Genomic DNA, 20,363 nt, shown 5'->3' on the forward strand with positions numbered 1-20,363 from the left:
GACATCATTTTCTTTGAGAAATGATATATGTAATTTAATGTTTGAAGATAAATTACTGCAGAGCTGTGACTTTTTTCCTGACAATTTTGCCCAAAACAAACAAAATACGAACAGGAAATTTCAAAATAAGTTTGCTAAGCAAGCAAATCTGAATTAAAAAGGCTCAGTCAGATATACTAACATGATGCAAGTGTTGTTTTCAAAATACAATATCAAAGCACAACTCAGTCTGATGCTAACATCTAAAAAATGTAATGTTAACTCTTTAGCAAAATTCTTCCTGTTAGGAATTTCTTCACTGGTCATTGGCTACACCATATTTATCACAGGTAATCTTCAAAGGGATAACCACTGTCTAAACAGGCTTTGGAATTTAGGAAACTGCTGGAAAGTATCTCTGAGAGCTAGCAAAATGGCAGGTTTAAAGAGAGTTGTCAGAATCACAGATGGAGGAGGGGGTGTGCATGACTCTCTTCTTTTCTCAAGATTCCTATTCTCAATTCAGAAGGATATGCAGAGGAGTGAGGAAACATTGAAGTTCCAGAGATATTCCTTGAGGACCAAGATGTAATCCATAGGTCTCTATTTATATCAGACTATTCTTCTCAGCACTTTTTTTGGGGGGTGGAGTGGGAGTAGAACATAAATATAACATTTGTCCTAAATGATGAAACAAAATTTAGATTATGTTATGACCTCTCTCTAGGAAACCTTGAAATTTTTATAAATTGTCTTCTGACTGAAATATTTCTTTTGGCCATCCTTGAAGTACCGCAAGCAACAATAAGCTTAGGCTATCATTCCTAGAGGATTTCTACTTTGGTCTCTAGAATGATGTTCCTCCATAACACAATTTCTCCTGATGACTACCAACTCCCACCCACACCCTTAACTTCAGGGAAAGCTGACAAATTTCCATTTGCTTCAGGAAGAAATGGCTATAATTTTCCTCAAGAAAAATTTGGCAATTTCATCAAAATACTTACAATTATTAATGAACATATTGTTGGTTATAACATCTAGAATGTATCACAAGGAAAAAAATGCCAGAAACATTTTATGTCTATTGATATTTCTATCAGCAGTCTTTATTATCATGAAAAACTGGCAATGACTTAAATATTCAATTTTAGGTGATTGTATTAAATAAAATTATAATCCTTCCTTATGATGGAATAATATGCAAGCACTAACAACCATATGGCAGAATACTTAATGCTATGGAAATGTATTTGTTATGTGTTATTAGGTGAGTGGTTCAAGTATGAAACCAGATGTACTCTATAATCCTAATTTTGTTTTAGTTCCAAGCATGATCGTCTTCTACCTGTATTACTTTCTTCTTCCATTTTTGCACCCCAGGGTCCATTTTCCATAGTGAAGTCAAAAGAATCCATATAAAATCTAAATTAAATTGTATTATGCCTACATTTTTTCAATGGCTTTCTATTCCACTCTGGATGAAATATAAGCTCTTCACTGGAGACTACCATACTCCCCAAAATATGATTTAAGTTTATCTCTCCCCTCTACTCACTCTATTTTAGCCACATGCTTTTCTGTTCTCCAAATAAAATAAACTTGTTCCTGCCACAGGCCCTTTGCAATTATTCTTTCTGCCCCAGACACAGTTCTCACAGGTTTTTCTATGACTCCTTTCTTCTTTCTCCCTATTTAATACCAACCCAATCACGCCCCTTTTAGTGGCCTCTGCCAGCACTCTCTTCCTAAGTATCTTTTCCTACCTCATACTGTTTGGTTTTTGTGTATAGCATTTGTTAGCTACAGTTAGTTTTATTTGTTTGTTCATTTATTTTTGTTTATACTGTAAATTCCACGAAAGCATCATTTTGTCTGCTTTGTTCACCACTTTAACCTCAGTCCCTGCACAGAACCAGAAACTCAATAAGCACTTGTTGAATATTTTGAATAAATTAATTATTAAGACATTAAAGAGTGGCATTTTTCAAAGTAAAATCTCTATCTACTTATTTAGTGAATCTAATTGCAGAGGTTTCAGGGTAGAAAATGAGGTTCAGATCACTGGCAGGACAAAAATGATATTTTTGAACTGATTTATGGAAGCCATTGTTGCTATTATAATAATTATGGCTGACATACCTCCATATAGTTATATATGGGTAAAAATGGACAAATGGAACATTTGTTTATCCATATGGTGAGAGATGTAATTTTTCATAGTACAAAGTTAAGAAATTCATTTAATATCCATTACAATAAAAAATTAACTAAATTTTATTCAAACACTGAGAAGTAGTCTTCTAAATCTACAGATAAGATTTTGAAATACATTCCTAAGTCCACTTCGTCCCTTGCCCACACCACTCCCAAATTAATAAATTCTCATTTACAGAAGACAATTTTCTTAATCTTTTCACATCTAATGTTGGTGGATCCTGTTAACATCCCTTGCATATTATCAGTAGTCAGGAGTCTGGCAAAATAAAAACTTTATCTTCATCTCCAGGAGGGATGGATTGTGAAAGAGCATGTTCTTAGACATTAAAGTTGAATATTTTAGTGACACTTGTATGAGATATGACTTTATGCCACCCTTTATAGAAATCTAAATTTCAATCATATCTTCCTAGTAGACTTTAAAAAGATAGACCTCAAAGGTAACATTGTATTTGATATTCTCTTGTAACCCCAGAATGAAACTTAAGCATGAATAATTGCAGATCTGCACACTCTTAGAAAGATGAAAGAATGGGACTCAATTTAACATAGGAACTAAAAAAGAAAAGTAGTATGATTTCCTCCTGCCACCCTGAAAAGGCCATGTATTTGAAACATATGAAACAAGAAGAGGAGGAAAGTTTTTGTTTTGTTTCAGTTTTTGCTTTGCTTTATTTAGGAAAATATGCACATATTGCTCTCAGTTGGGCTTTCCATCTTAAATTGTTAGGTTACAAACAGTCTGGTTGTACTAACAACTTAATATTCACATAAATATGCAAACAACATGGAGACCAACAGGCTGCTGGTCTTGACCTTGGTGACTTTCCTAGGACAGTTCAGGAGTTGGTATATATTAGGAACTTCGAAAATTCCTCCCTCACTCGTTCCCTTTCTTCCTACTTAGGTGGAGTAAAATTAGAGAGGAATACTTAGATAGTAAGTAGAGATAGTTGGGGGTTATTTTTCTAAAAATTGGATGAATTGCCAGTGCCCCTAGATAGGCATTTAACAAATTTTCCTTATAATCTCTACTTTTTAAATTTTTTTCAGAATGGGCAACAAATCAGTGACCCTTTCTCCTAAAGTTTGCTTTTAGTTTTTTAAAAAATATAAGCCTTTACATTTTGGATATCTATGTATTTCTTTGTATTTCTATGTTTTCCTACAACTGTACACTTCTTTCTTATATAGCAGCTCCATCCTTATTATCTATAATAGGGTTTCCATTCTCTTTTCATCATGTATATATCCCATAAAAACAGTTTGAATACATGGCTACTTGGTATTTATATTTAGGTATTTATAAACTATATACATAGGCTATTGCACTAATATATTATATATTTTTATACCTTCTTACAACCAAAAAATATATAAAAGAATGAGAGAGAATGCACTGAAGTTCTCTTTTCCCTTCCCGCACTCCCTGGGGAATGCTCATTGCAGTGTGGATACCACTAAGATTTTTCTGTGTCTCAACAAGAGGAGCTGATTAATACTAAAGCTATTCTGGTTTTATCATTAATTGTGCACTAGAGTTTTCAAATAATCTGGATGTACATATCATACTATGGTAGATTATTCTGTGAGGTGCCACCTGGACCAACTCACTAGAGGTTGTGAAGTTTAATTCACCAGTAGTCATGATACTACTTTTCTGTTATACTTTTCTCAGTAGAACTTATTTTTGGTTCTGCATTTTCCCAATACACCAATATATTAATAAGCAAAGTAGTCATTATTGCCTCCTGGAAGGGAGAAATCTTTGGTTTTGGACACCAGCCCCCATGTCCTTCTTACGTATCCTTCCCTTGAGATATAGAGACCCTGGTAAAATGGAAACCTAAGAAGTGGCCCTGCAAAATCATAATTTTGGCCTTATTTATGAGAACCACACACTTCTAGAATATTTTGTATATATTAAAACTCCATTACCATTTAGGTATTGTTTCTGACACACAACACTAGAAATAAGTATCAACTATCCATACAAAGTTTTGCTTAGAAAAAAGTAAAAATATATACACATATAAATTGTTGTAAAGCAACCAATAACTAGCATAAGTAGTCCTTCTTTTTCCAAAAACCAATAGATGCAGACTGGAGAGTAGTATTCACAGCATGCAACACAATATTTTGTTCAAATTAAGATAATATTTCAATGAAATATTTTCTGATAGATATCATAATGCTTCATATGCCAAGTGCTAAAAACAGCAGTATATACCCACTTGATTAAATAATGTAATTAAATAGAAAACAGGAATATTTTATAAACCACTAGAAAGTTTATAAGACAATATGTAAAATGTGATATATGAAATAAATACTGAAAATGCAAATTATTCATCTATTTCTTAACTTTTATGGAAAATGCAGCAAAAACCTTCATAGTGAGGTTCAAAGAAACCTGGATAACTCTGGCATCTTCTATGCTCTGATTTGTGTTTTCTTTAATGATCATTATAGTTCCCATGTTAAAAATTATTCATTGAAGATGAAACATATCCCGAGATTCATATTTTTGAAAGGCCAAGGCTATAGTTTGCTTTTCAAAGATACATATTGCCCACCATTAAAATACCTCTCTGACACACATTGACTCTATATAAAAATCATTTAACTAACTACTTCCAAAACTCTACATACAAATAATTTATAACAATACTCAATTTTAGGTAGGATTATTGATAGGATTAACAAATTTATCAAGTAGAATGGAAAGTAACCACTTATTTATTAATGAATATGCCAACAAATATAGGATCAGTACTCACCTGAATAACATGTTTCAGTTTATCAATAATCTGATTTATCACAGGGTCAGTTCCTCTGACTTTGACTTCAGGATTTCCAGATTGGGCTTTGATTTCATTTCCAACTACACGCTGGGTATAGCTAACAAAGTGAAAAGTGAAATATGACTTAGTAACCTGCTCAGAATATTATCTGCCACAATTACTTGAACAGATTTGAGCTCAGAATTTCCTCCTTTGAGAGCATACACCAATGTATTTTTTTTCTTGATCCATAAAATGGCACAGCTGCAGTGTTTTCCCAGGTAAAATGCTTATCATATAACTATAGACTATTCTAAAAATAATGTTTTTCTTTCAAAGTACCCAACCAAAAATTACTTTTGCTACTCTTTACCAATGTGCTAGAAAGAGTTAATATATATCTCATTTTGTTCCCAATTCTTGCTGAATTACACATATGTGTGCATACACATTTTCTTGGTCAATTTATTTATGTAGTATGTCAATAAGCCTCAATATAATTTTTTAAATATTAGGCTAACGAAAGAAATATACACATATATTTTTAAAATACATATTTTTAACTGCCCATGTCAAAATCATAAACATAAATGACAACACATTAAAATCATTAACTTTAAAAATAACTAAAATATTCAAAATCTTTTGTAAGTAAAGAGAACAATCTACTTTCATCAAAGTTCACCTAAATAAAGATCTAGTAAATCATGTTGTATGCAAAAGGGTGATTTCACAGCTGTTGAACACCATTTGAAAGCTCACAAACTTCTCCAAATGAAAATTGTATAATGTTGACTTAGAATTCATAAAAAATATTTAAGTCCATCCTTCTCAAAGATGTATTGGGTACATAATATATTCAAAGTCCTATACTAGGTGACTAGGATTATAAGAAGGTGTAAGACTCCATTCTTGTCCTCAAAATGCTCATTTTCTACCTGGGAATATAATATATCAATGAACTCATTCATTTGTATATTCACTGATTACATTTTACTATTTTTTTAAAAGATTTAATAAATTTCAGCAATATAAGGAAAGTACAGTGTAGCTATGAAAGTAGCTAGATGGAATTGTATATGCCAAGTATGAGGTAAGGATAACCCAGGTAGTAGACACTTAGAATCTGGAGAACTCCCTTTGGACTCAAACACTAGAGAAAAGATAACAGGGAAATTATAACTTGAGGTAGTCCTGGAGTTATTAAGGTAAGCATAGGTTTTCAATAGTGTGGTAAATGAGAATTCCAGGGCAAAGGATGACATCCCAGTAGGGGAAGTGGCAAAGGCATGTGGACAATAAATACAGGGAAAGATAACTAGGCCTCTATTTACAAAGTAAAGAGTAAAAATGTCAGAAAGTAAGAGATAGAGGGCCACATCCTAAAAATTTTGTCCTCTATGTTAGACTCCTCTAAGTAATTTGTTTGCTTACATTAAATATCATAATAATTTCTAGCAAGGAGATTCACATGATTTTAATGTAATTTTCCTCTGCTATATTTGAGCAGAGTATCACAACTATTCACAAACATCTTCTGAATTTTCTACAATAATGGAAAATCTTTAAAAAAAATAAAAGAAGATTCCATTGTTAAGAATATGGCCATATAAAAGAGTTTCAAGGAATATCCAGTTCTTCCCAAGATTATATACTTCCAATGACCAATTTTAAATAGTGGATCAAACAATTCCTAATTAGGTCCTTCAAATAATAATAAATGATGGAACTCTATGGTGTTGATAATATCAATTGAACATGATAAAAATAGTAATATTACTAAATCTTTTGATTTTTAAAACAACTTTCAGTACACTTTTTTGTACAGGCATAGAGGGGTTTAAAGTTAGGTATTCCAGTATCCATTAGTGATTTGGCATTATACACCAATAACACATAGCGAAAGAAAAACAGTGATACTTAAATTGTTATTTATTTATTCTTATTTCACTACATTACAGGTGTACAAACACTTTGGTTACATATATTGCCTTTGCACAGCCCAAATGAGAGCTACAGGCATGCCCAACCCACAGACATCGCACACCATATCCATTAGGTATGAATTTACCCATCTCTTCTTCCCCCTGCCACCTGCCTGACAACCTATGAATGCTACTTCCATATGTGCACATAAGTGTTGATCAATTAGTACCAATTTAATGGTGAGTATATGTGGTGCTTGTTTTGCCATTCTTGTGATACTTCACTTAGAAGTGTCACAAAAAGAATGGGCTCCAGCTCCATCCAGGATAGTACAAAGGAAAATAAAGCATTATTATTATTTTTTTTTATGGCTGAGCAGTACTCCATGGTATACCTATATCACATTTTATTAAAACACTCATGTATTGATGGGATCTTGGGTTGTTTCCACATCTTTGCAATTGTGAATTGTGCCACATTGAACATTCAAGTGCAGATGTCTTTTTTATAGAATGTCTTTCGTTCCTTTGGGTAAATACCCAGTAGTGGGATTGCTGGATCAAATGGTAGTTCTACTTTTAGTTCTTTGAGGTATCTCCATATTACTTTTCATAGAGGATGCACTAGTTTGCAGTCCCACCAGCAGTGTATAAGTGTTCCCATCCATCCGCATCCATGCCAAAAAATAATCCATCATGACCAAATGGGCTTCATCTCATAGATGCAGGGATGTTTCAACATACACAAATATATAAATGTAATTCACCACATAAATAGAAGTAAAAACAAAGACCATATGATCTTCTCAATATATGCAGAAAAAGCATTTGACAAAATTCAGCACCCTATTATGATAACATATCTAACAAAATAAGCATAGATGGGACGTACCTGAAAATGATAAAAAGCCATATCCAAAAAACCCACAGATAATATCATACTGAATGGGGAAATATTGAAAGCATTTCCACTTATAATTGGAACCAGACAAGGTTGCCCTGTATCACCACTTCCATAGTGCTGGAAGTCCAACCAGAGCAATCAGAAAAGAGAAGGAAATGAAGGGCATCCAAATGGAGACAGAGGAGGTCAGACAATTGCTCTTTGCTGATGATATGATCTTACATCTAGAAAACTTCCAAGATTCTGCCAAGTGACTCCTGGAATCAATAAATAAATTCAGTAAAGTCTCAGGTTACAAAATTAATGTATACAAATCAGTAGTATTCCGTATGCCAACAACAGTCAAACTGAGAACCAAATGAAAGACTAAATACCCTTCATAATAGAAACAAAGAAAATAAAATACCTAGGAATGTATTTAACTAAGGAGGTCAAAGACCTCTACAGGAGAACCAGGAAGCACTGTGGAAGGAAAGAGCAGAGGACGTAAACAGATGCAAAAACAATACCATGCTCATGGGTCGGCAGAAACAACGTTGTTAAAATGTCTTTTCTACCCCCATTATCTACAGATTCAATGCAATCCCTATTAAAACGCATTACGTACCGCATAGAAATCTCTAAGACAAATGCCAGGGACTGCACATTTTTGGGCAAACTGCACATTATTTAAATCATCATAACTACAGATCATAATTCACTTTAAGTGTTGTTTTTCAATAATTATAACATTTTTATTTACAAAAGCAATTAAACAACTAATTAAACAATTAAAGTTCCTAGTACTTTTTTAACGTATGGTACTGCATAAAACATTTTCCTCTATGAAGAGGGACGAAACAAAATTTACATAAGTATCTAGATTCACTCCTTTTTCCATGGGCGGCACAAACTCTGCAGGCTGTCGTAGGAAATTTTTTCTTTCCACTCGCTGGAATACATGTAGGTTCATGCTGCTTCATATCACCTGACAACCTTTTGGGTGGATCTTTACGAGGTGCTCTCCTTGCACCCCCAGAGGAAGGGCTGGACAGATTTGTCTCTGGTTCTGGAGATCCTTCATTATTGTCATCCATTATCCAGTCTCTCACCATCTATAGCAGAAACTGTTTATACTTCATTTTTGCTTGTGGATTGAGGATGTTGTACACTCTAAATGAATTGAAAAGTCCATCATTTATAAGGTACATAACTCCTTTTTTTGTCCATTTCGTTGTTTTTCTTAGAATGTAACAACATGAAATGAATTGATCCACACAGTCAATGCCTTTCATGTGGGCATTGTATTCCTTGATGCAGGTAGGTTTTACAATATTCTCTCCTGCTTTTCTATTATTTTTTCTTGTTGTCGAGACAGAGTGTCATGGATCCTCGATATCATTTGGACAACCCGCTTGTCTTTCCATGCTAAGAGAAGAATATCGCATTTTCTGGAAAATATTATATCACCTTTCTTCATTCTTGATGTTCTCATTTGCAAATTTGGTGGTAAACCTCTACTCCCCCTAATAGTCCCACAGACTCTAGTTTTGTTCTGTAGCAGCAATTCAGCAGTAGATGTAGTATTGTAATAATTATCCTGGTACATATGGTGCCATATGCCAAGATAATTTCCAAGGACTGAAAGAACAGTTTCTTGCAATTTGTTTCTTTCAGCAGTGTATATCTCCATATTGCAGATATAGCCGGTTTCACTCTCACACACCATCCGAACAAGTAAACCATATTTTGTTATATTCACTGGGTTGTATGGGCGAAATTTTAAATGTCCTCTCCATGGAATCATTCCCTCATCCAAAGACGACTGTTGCTTTGGTTTGTATATTGTTTGAAATTTATGCAGGAAATAATCCAGCACAGGTTGGATCTTGAAAAGTCTCCCCAAGTGACTGTCCATTTTGGCGTTATCATTGAAATGCCAGAATGTCCATATTGGTTCAAATCTATGACAACTCATTGTCTGTGGAAATATAGGGGTACATACCAAAGGATCTGTTGACCAATAGTCTTTCAAGCTATCTTTTCTTGTTTGACCCATCAGGACAATTAGGCCAAGGAATTTCTTGATGTCCTTCTGTGTAACTGGAGACCACTTTAGGGTTCTAGATGGTGTTTTGCGTTTCACTGCAGTTTGATCATGATAGTTGGACACCTCTTTGCACAACATCTCAAATAATTCATCACCAAAAGAGAGATTGGTCACCAAGGGCACAGAGTCACACTGAGACAGAAATGTAGTGACCCCAGCATGACTTTCAAACATTTGAAAGCATGGTGGTGTGTCAATTTCAGACCAAAAATTATCAGTACCTTTGTCAGTGTCAGAATCATTTGAAAGCACCACCACCTTACGCTTCTTTACAGGTCTAATAATTTCACTGTCAGTATCAGAATCAGTAGAATTGTCTCCAGAATCATCAAAACAGTTATCCCCATCTTCGATCTCACTAAGAATATCTGATAGATTATCGTTAAATACTTCCGGAAGTGTATCAGTTTCATTGGTTTCCTTCCTTTTTCTGAAAGAGGGAATTTCTAAAAGTGCCAGGAACTTGAAGATGAAGACTATTTGAATGACCAAAATATAATGTAACCCATAACTGCTTTATGGGTTCATGCAATTATATAGGTTTTCGTAGATTTACCTGAATGGTTTCCACCAATGAGATTGCTTCATTCGATGCAGATTGCCTCCCACTTATGCTATAAAACCTATATTTTACTTGAGATCACCCCAAAAATTTGGTGAAAATTTTGGAGTTTTTGTGCTGCAGTCAGAAACACAAAGAAATTTCAAGACAGCGTGTTGACATCTAAGGTCCATAACAGATGGCACATGAAAAACGAGAAAACTTGTGAGCAGTATGAAATGTGTTAAAATATCAACATCATTTTTTGCAGATCAAAAAATAATTCTGGCCGGGCGCGGTGGCTCACGCCTCTAATCCTAGCTCTCTGGGAGGCCGAGGCAGGCGGATTGCTCGAGGTCGGGAGTTCGAAACCAGCCTGAGCAAGAGTGAGACCCCGTCTCTACTATAAAAAGAAAGAAACTAATAGGCCAACTAATATATATATAGAAAAAATTAGCCGGACATGGTGGCACATGCCTGTAATCCCAGCTACTTGGGAGGCTGAGACAGAAGGATCGCTTGAGCCCAGGAGTTTGAGGTTGCTGTGAGCTAGGATGACGCCATGGCACTCACTCTAGCCTAGGCAACAAAGCGAGACTCTGTCTCAAAATAATAATAATAATAATAATAATTCTATGCTTCATATGGAACCTGAAGACCCTGTATAGAAAAAGCAATCTTAATCAAAAAGTGCAAATTGAGAGGCATCAGTTTACCAGACTTAAAGCTATCCTATAAGGCTATAGTAACCAAAACAGCATGGAACTTGCCCAAGAACAGAGATATAGACCAATGGAACACTACTAAAACCCAGGTATAAAACCATCCTCATATTGCCATCTTACGTTTGACAAAAACAAAAAACATACACTGGGAAAAGAATCCTTATTCCATAATTGGTGCTAGGACAATTGGATAGCTACATGTAGAAGACAGAAACAGGATCCCAACCTCTCACCCCTTGCAAAAATCAACTCATCGTGGATAGCATACTTAAACCTAAGGCATGAAACTATAAGAATTTTAACAGAAAATTTTGGAAAAACTCTTCTAGACATTGGCCTAGGCAAAGAATTTATGAAGAAGACCTCAAAAACAATCACAGCAACAACAAAAATAAATAAATTGGACCTTATCAAATTAAAAAGCTTCTAGATAGCCAAGGAAACTGTCACGAGAGCAAACAGACAACCTACAGAATGGTAGGTTTTTGCATGCAAATATTTGCATGCTACACATCTGATAAAGGGCTGATAACTAGAATTTATATAGAATTCAGGAAAATCAGCAAAAAAAGTCAACCCCATTAAAAAGTGGGCAATGACATGAACAGAAACTTTTCAAAAGAAGACAGAACTAATGGCCAACAAACATGAAAAAAATGCAGATCATCTCTAATCACAAGGGAAATGCAAATCAAAACCACTATGGGATATAACTTAATTCTACTGAGAATGGATTTTATCAAAAAGTTCCAAATCAATAGATATTTATGTTGTTAATATGTAATAACCTTCTTTATTTTGGAAAAATCAAATAATGGATATATGGTAAACATGTCTTAAATCTTCTGTAGCACCACTATATTATTCATCACTCTCTCAATATCCCGAGTAGATTTCATATGTGGCTCATTTATTACTGTATTAAATATTAATAATGGTGATGAATAATATTAATAAATAAATGGATAAATGCATAACTATGATTCAGTACTTGCTTTACCCTATTTGGAGTTTGTCAATTCATCTTCATGATAATCATCTTGGTGAGCATGAGTGCATGCCTCATAGACCTAAAAGTACAGGAAGCTTAATTGGCAAAGGTCACTTGCTGCATCACTCTAAAATCTATTTCTGCACCTGCCCTCTAGTCAATGACTGAATGCAGTGGAATTGTTAAAGCAGGTACATCACTGGGAGACATAAGGCTCCTCCAATGGCCAATTTTGGCTCAAGGTTCCCTGAAGCCCTTACTTAACATTCCTTAGACTGTACATCATTTTCAAATGCTTTCAATCAACCATCCATACCTCTCTCCTTCACTCTGGGTTAGACTTTCCTCACAGCTACAGTTTTTCCACCTGTATTTGGCTTCCTCTCTTTTTCTCTTATAGGGGTTTCCTTTAAAAAAAATTCTCTTGTGTTTAATCTCTTTTCAACATCTGCCTCTTGAAGGACCCAGACTAACTCACCATATAGTATGACTTTTCCAAGGCAACACCATTCATAAAGTGTGGAGCAAGGATTTAACCCCAGGGAATGTGAGTTCCAAAATACAATCACTTAATGAAAACTGAAACTAACTAAAGTACAAATACAATTAGCTTGGTGCAAAATGTCATTTTTTTGCCCTAATTACAACCTTTTCAAAGTCTTCACTGTTTACAATTAAGAAAGGAGGTACGATTGTTTTTCCCAGATCTCCACAAACAGTTACAGGTATCCAGCTAAAAAGTGACATAAAGGTTGTATTCAGGGGAGAAGAAACTAGCAGACTGCAAGTTTGCCATGTGATTTCCCATTTCTCTGGAAACAAGAATGCAGGCAATGGAAACCAAAACATCTCTTCATTTCAATTATGCTATTAATTGGTTCACATTTTGATTTATTACAGAACAGAAAACTTTCTTTTAAGAGGCAGGAATGTTGTTTCATGTTAACATGAGGGATTGCTTACCTTTTGTTTTTGTTCTTAATTATCATAGTTAATAATATAGTTTAATAAAAACAATACAGTTTAATAATACAGTTAGATAAAATTCATCAGAATTATAATTAATCAAGAATCTTATACCAAGCTACATTATTGAATATGTCAGGATCACTTTTCTTATGTATCATTTAAATAAGGAAAAATAGTGCAATGCAGAATATTTAAAATACTTCAAATGAAATAAATTCAATAAAATCAGTTATTCTTTTCTATTTTCATAAGATTAAGAAGAATCACAATGCAATAGTGCTATATATAAACCTTAATGGTTTAAATGATAAAGACAGATGATACCAAGTATTAACAAAAATGTGGTGCAGTTGGAACTATCTTTCATTGTGGATAGGGATGTAAATTGATATAAATGACTATTTGACATGTATGCTAAAGCTAAACATATCCCATGATATCACGTATATATCCAGCATTGTTTACCAAAAGACAGGTACAAGAATGCTCAGGATTATTAACCCCAATTGGACAAAACCCAAATGTCCACGAACATTAGCATGGACAAATAAATAGCAGTAGATATATAATGAAATAACATACAGCTATGTGCATGAATGAATTAGAACTATACTCAAAGAGGTTGACAAATCTTATAAACTAAATATTGAATGAAAGAAGCAAGATACAATACATATTCTATGATTTCATGTATTAAAATTTCAAAACCTAATCAATTATATTCCAAATCACCATAAGTGCTACCCTAGGAGGTAATGTCTAGAATAAGGAGCAATATCGAGTTTCTTGATTTGCATCTAGGTTACACATGTGTTCATTTTGTTAAAAAAAAACATAAGTATTGAGCTATACAGGTAAGATTTAGGATGTTACTATATGTATGTATTGTCAGTCCAAGTAAAACATTTATATAAAAACTCCTTATGTTTCTTAATATGTTTACAACAGACAAATTTTCATTAAACCATTGTATAAATGAAAGATCCACATATGTATTTTTAATGTCAACTAAATGGTTCTCTCAATCACTAAATAAGTACTTTAGGATCCTACTTTGATATAAAAACTTACTCCCTGAAGACTTTAATTTGCATGCAAGAAAACATGGTTTCTAAATTAAATAATTGTTTTTTTTAACAAAGACTTTTTATTTGTTTTACTTAAGAAATTTTAATAAATCAGTAATTATTCCTTTTTTTCCCTAAATTTACAAGTAGTGGAATAAAACATTTCAAGGATTCCTACAAAAGTTCCTTGACTTGAAAAATTGTTCACATTTCAATGAGAAGGAGGGAACAAAACACAAAAGAGAGAGAGAGAGGCAATTTTTTTGTTCAAGAAGTAATAGACCCACCATCTGTGCTTATTTCTTCTAAGCAGAGCTGGTAATGGATGACAGCAGTTAAACAGGAATACTCGCTCCCCAAGCACTCCTTGTTTTTCATTAACAAGGAAAAAAGGCAAGCACTGATATATTTACATTCTAAAAAAATGTATTAAAATGATGATTAACAAGATTTCATTTCTCTCTGTGTTGAACATATAAAACATTTACAGGAAGTGCTAATAAATCTATATTTGGTATGTCAGTAGGAAGTCATTTCTTCTGACTTTACCAACATTTCCTATTTGAAATGATGCCATGCCCTATTGGCTGAAGTAAATTTTACTTTATTTAGAATACAATAGAATTTGGTTCAGAGACACACCAAAAGTATAGTATTTTGATGTGCACTTATATAATTTTAAGGGGGGAACACCTGGAATCTGACCCTGGAATTCATTATAAATCAGTTAAAGACGTCTTTCTTAGAAATCTTTGATAATTTCACTGAGACAGGATATAAGAAGAAATAATTGATACCAGATGAGGAGAATGATTAGGGTTTTCTCTAGGTTATCTATTAGAGGTTAAAGATTGAAAATGGGGACCATGTTATGATTGCTATTTCTATTCGATTATTTTTGTTCATTTATTACTTTTTTGTATGACTTGATTATGTACTTGAATAATAAAATTCCTTCCATTTACAGAGTCCTGAGTCTCTTGATTTCTCAGAGATAAAATACTGGTTTTATCTTTGGCTCTGGTAAACATGTTACTATCTTGGATTTGAAGGAAGTCTGGGAAGAATGTTGTAGGTATTCATCAATGAGCCCTGTCTGCAAGAACGCATTTTCCTTTCAAACTATTTCTAGGCCTCCTTTCCTGGTTCTGGTAGTAAATGTGAGTACTGGAGATTTGGCTTTTGCAAGTTTTCTTCAAATATGTGCATGACACAGATACCATATCTGTGTGTTGCTTTGTGCATATTCAGCAACCATATAGACCTTTTCCTCTATGTTGAAAGTCCTAATCTTTTAAATCTCAGAACAGAGAAGAGTCATGTGAATAATTTTATATGTGCCAGGTTTATGGGAATAACTCTTATAGGAATAAGTAGGTAAGAGGCTTACAAAGGATTTAGACAATGGAGACATTTGTAGAATCAATTCAAAATGATCAAACCTTTTGTGATTTGACTATCTCACTTCAATTGTTGAACCACAGAACTATTCGTAGGTTAATGTCTATCATTTACATGATTTGAAAACCTATGGTAAATTGGTTTAAATTTGAAACCTATGCTAAATTTGAAACCTATGCCTCTAAACTTGAAACTAAAGTCAAAATAAATAGAATAAAGACATTATGATCTTAATTGTTATTTATACATAACTAATTATCTATTGAGAATACCATATTTTGTGATATCTTATGGATAACTGTCATCAATATTATTTTAATAAGGCAATGTCATGGTTTGTATATCAACCACAAGAAATTTTTACCATATCATCACAATAAATTGAATAAGAGCATGTTTAGAAAGACTTGGAAACCAAAACTCATTAAAGAATGGATATTAATCACTCTTCACCTTAACTGTTCATTTGGCAAAGCACATGTCCACGAATGCCAATTTAGCCAAGTGAACCACAGGTAAGCAGTTTCATGACATTTCACAAGATACACAGCTGTATGAACTTCAAAGATGACATTTCCACATGAAAAACTAGTGACCTCACATGCAGAATCAGTAGTTTTTAGAAAGCTGTCATTTCAAAAAAACATTGATTACCAAGTAAAAAAGCATTATAAATGAATTTTCCCTTATGTAAACAATAGTACTTTCCTTAACTTTCTCCTAACTCTCCTTTCCCAATCTCACCAAGAAAGGATAAATATTTTTATTATAGTTAAAGCTCTACATTCATGGTTTTAAATTTTTACTTAAAAATTTAAAGCAAGTGACAAATTTTATTTTATAATTGCCCTTATTTGAGTTAAAATGACCATCCAGATTTAAAATGATCAATTCTAACTCTAAGCAATCACATATACTGCTATATGAGTGTTGAAATGTTACACTAACATGCATTTTCTAGCCACACATTTCTATCTTTCCAGTAAGATCAAGGTTATCTTTCATTGATTTATGATGATTGATAATCACCACTTTACACTGATTTCCTGTCTCTCTTCACTGTTTGATACCAGTATATACAAGTAAAATGTCATTTAGAGGATAACTATAACCTGAGTACTAAAAATTATATACTATTTTGATCCAACGAATACATCAAAATGATTTAGGGTATAAATCTCATTTAACCAACTTTTTATTAGAAACATTACAAAATCCTGAAAGTCCTAGAATCTTTTGTAGCCTTTTTGCATTTTTTCAAATGTAATTAACATAGCATTAATTAAATTTCACATAAAAACCTACTGACTGCATCAAAACATACTTTAAATTTAGTTGCAAGATATAATAATTCTAAGATTACAAACATACCATGAAGATGAAACACTCAGGTACTTCCTACCAATACATAAAATAATAAAATCACAATGAACTTCTGAGTTATGCAGCATACTACTTTTCCCCTAGGGCCACGATAACAAATTACCACAAACCTGCTTAAGAGGACATAAATAAATTCTCCCATAGTTCTGAAGCCTAGACATCTGAAATTAAGGTGTCGACAGGACAAACTCCCATTGACGACCCTTGGGAAGAATTCTCTTGTGCCTCTTTCTATCTTCTGGTGGCTTCCAGCAATTTTGGCATCTTAGATTTGTAACTTTGTCACTCCAATATCAATATCTACCTTTGTCTTCATGTGACTTTCTTCTCTGTGTGTCTGTATGCCCTTTTTTTTTTTTTTTTTATCTCCATAAAGACACTTACATAGTATTTAGGGGCCATCCTTATCTGTGATGACCTCATCTCAATTCTTTACATCTGCAAAAAACTCTATTTCCAAAAAAAGTCACATTCTGAAGTTCCCGGAGGACACGAATTTAGGCAGTACTTTATGCAACTTTCTACACAGAGTATTGTAAAGACAAAAATCCAGAAGCTGTATGAATGAAAACAAAATTTCCCTTGAACTTCATGAAAATCATATTCTATTTTTCTAAGAAAAATTTTATTACTATAAAATAATATTTATATTTCACAAGTACATCTCAAATTATAGCTTTGTTTTTAATATTTATGTTTTTATTCTAATTCCATTGCCCTTAAGAAAACTATTTGAATAAGCTTTGGAAATTATCAGTACACAGTATCTAGCATTTCCTATATTTTAAATGACTTCTACTTCCTAGCAAAAACAAACAATGCTGTGGGAAATATCTATGTTCTAAATTCACAGACACCAACAGGAAAGGTAGCTGAAAAAATGATTTGCTCTTCTCTGAAGCAGAGGCCCAACCACCTGCTCTGAATCTAAAAGTTTCCTGGAAGCAATGAAGGGCTAGTTTGTTATGAAAGTGTTGACAGCTTATTCAGTGGAGACTCACATAGGCATACAGAATAAATTTTAATTACACTTAATGCTGATGTGATAGCAAGATTGTGACAATATTCAAATATGACTAATTTCATTAAATTAGCTATACTCATTAGGCTCAGCTTAGTTCTTCAAATTTATATAAATGCCTCAAAAGAACCAATTTGGCTCTTCTGTTTTCTAATTTTGTTGTTGATGCTTACAAGTAAAAATATATTTTAACTGAGATTTTATATTTTAGCAATCAGCTTTCTTGTTTTATCACTATAAGACGGTGAGGCTCCTTAGCAGGTTGCTGAATCCAGCACTCTGCCTTCAAGAAGAAATATACCTATGGCAGGAATATAGTAGCTGGCATTCATTTCTTGGCCTATAGCCTAATAGATTTTTTTTTTGTCTGTCTTTAGTGACAATAACATAAATTTAGAGCTGGAAAGGAACTTAGAGGTCATCTAGTCCAACCCAAGCGTCTTTTAAAACAAAATGAAGAAGCATGTTTATTTCATCTTTTGTACTTACGCACTGTGTATTTCCAGAAAAGCCTTTGAGACAGCTTATAATGAAAGGCACAGACACTATAAAACAAGGGCAAAATGACAGAATAATGAAGGGAAGGAGGTGACAATTATATAAGGAGACCTAGGGAAGGAGACACTACCCTTCAGCCTAAAATTGAGCCCTAAGCCTCTTGTTATTGAAGTCCAAAACAAAAACTAGAATTCAAATAGGCCTTATTAGTTTATGAAAATAGTATATGTCTATGTCAGCAGCCATTTTTTCCTATTTCTAAACTCTTAAGCAGAATTTATGAGTCTAAGTAACAGACAATGAAGAATGTAATGAAAGTAATATCCAATAGCAATTTCAAAACTTTTAAATATGTAAGTACATATGACCTTTCCTTATAGAATGCTTTATTGAATGCTGTCTGCATGATGTTAAATAACGTGACGTTAATTTGCCTGCATGATGTTATTTTCCTGGATCCTGGTTATCTGACTTGGTGAAAAATTTAATCTTTGAGAAATTAGAAGAGCAAATGGTTAATATTTGTCTAAGTTTTTGTTTTTAATTGATATTTTATTTTACCCCTCATAGGGAATATATTCTATGGGTAACATATTGAAGCACAGTAGGAAAAGAATCTTAGAGTTAAAATGACTTAAATCACAAAGCAGAGATTGGGATTGAAAAACTGTTCTGTCCCACTATACTACAGAACAATAGGCAAGTGGGCGAGCAGTTTACCAGTAAACACACACCAAGAAGAGGGGAAACAGCAGTCATAAAGTAAGATATAGGTTAACAGATAGACAGTTAATATTTTCTAATAGATTTATTGATCCTATATTTAATTAAATTATTTCTTCTTCCTTTCCTCATGTTTGCAAATCTGTATTTTATTTATAAAGAAAATGATTTCACAGATGTAATTTTCAGACTTTAAATAAGGCCCATCATCAATGCTGTATGAATTGGATGGTCTTGGTTGGTGGTCCATGTATTTTTGGATGGGAAATGGGAGCCAATTGATGAGTCAAGAGCTGGTTTTTATAGTTTTTATTATGAACACCTTTCTGACTGCTCTTCTTTTAGGCTTTATCCAAAAAATTAGTTGGGATATTTAAATTCCAGGCATAGTAACATAAGTAAATGAATATAAAAATTTATATGCACACACATATACACATATACATAAACATATATTTATACACACATGCATAAACACACAAACACACATACACACTCTCTTCCTATACTTACTTCTATTTTCAATAGCAAATAAGTTGAGTTACTGGGCCCAAGGAAATGATCTGAAGTTTGAAAAGATTTATGAGTAACTTTTTCTTAATGAAAATAACCCTGTAGTAATCAGTATTCAAAAAACAATTAGAATTTGAACACAACACAGTTTCAATCTTGTCTCCAATTCCAAATTAAAGTCCTGTCCAACAATCCTATTTTAGGTCTATTGAAATGCAAAATAGAAATTGATAGGTTTCAAATCATAGTTTTCATGAAGAGGGAGGAGGAGGAGGAGGGAGAGAAGGAGGTGGGTAAATAGCTAAGCTTCTCTTCATGTCTCATCTTAACTACGATACAGCTAAATTCCTACTATCAAACAGTCCTCAGACAACAATACACATATATAACAGAATTTAATTTGCATCCCCTTGTATATATGAGAAAATTGATTCTTCAGCTATTTCTTGGCAAACCCAGTTATACCCAGTTATACAGAAAACAGTTGGACTTTTTTCCATAGAACTACACGTGCCTAGGGACTTTCGTATTCTTAATGTTCAATTACCCTGCAAACATGTTTGCCTGAGTTGGCATATGAAAAATATGCATACGCAGGATTTCTGAAGACCTCTGGAGTCCAAATAAAATG

General features: G+C 33.3%; 1 protein-coding gene across 1 annotated transcript in view; it reads right to left on the reverse strand.

Annotated features, from left to right (window-relative positions):
• The window catches only part of GPC5 (glypican 5), a 1,282,273-nt gene that overhangs the window by 832,572 nt on the left and 429,338 nt on the right, over positions 1-20,363 (reverse strand). Inside the window, exon 6 of the mRNA XM_020290272.2 lies at positions 4,980-5,100. Within this exon, the coding sequence (XP_020145861.2) occupies positions 4,980-5,100 (121 nt within the window). The remainder of the gene's footprint in view (positions 1-4,979; positions 5,101-20,363) is intronic.

This window comes from Microcebus murinus, chromosome 13 (assembly GCF_040939455.1).
Source record: "Microcebus murinus isolate Inina chromosome 13, M.murinus_Inina_mat1.0, whole genome shotgun sequence".
Lineage (NCBI taxonomy): Eukaryota > Metazoa > Chordata > Mammalia > Primates > Cheirogaleidae > Microcebus > Microcebus murinus.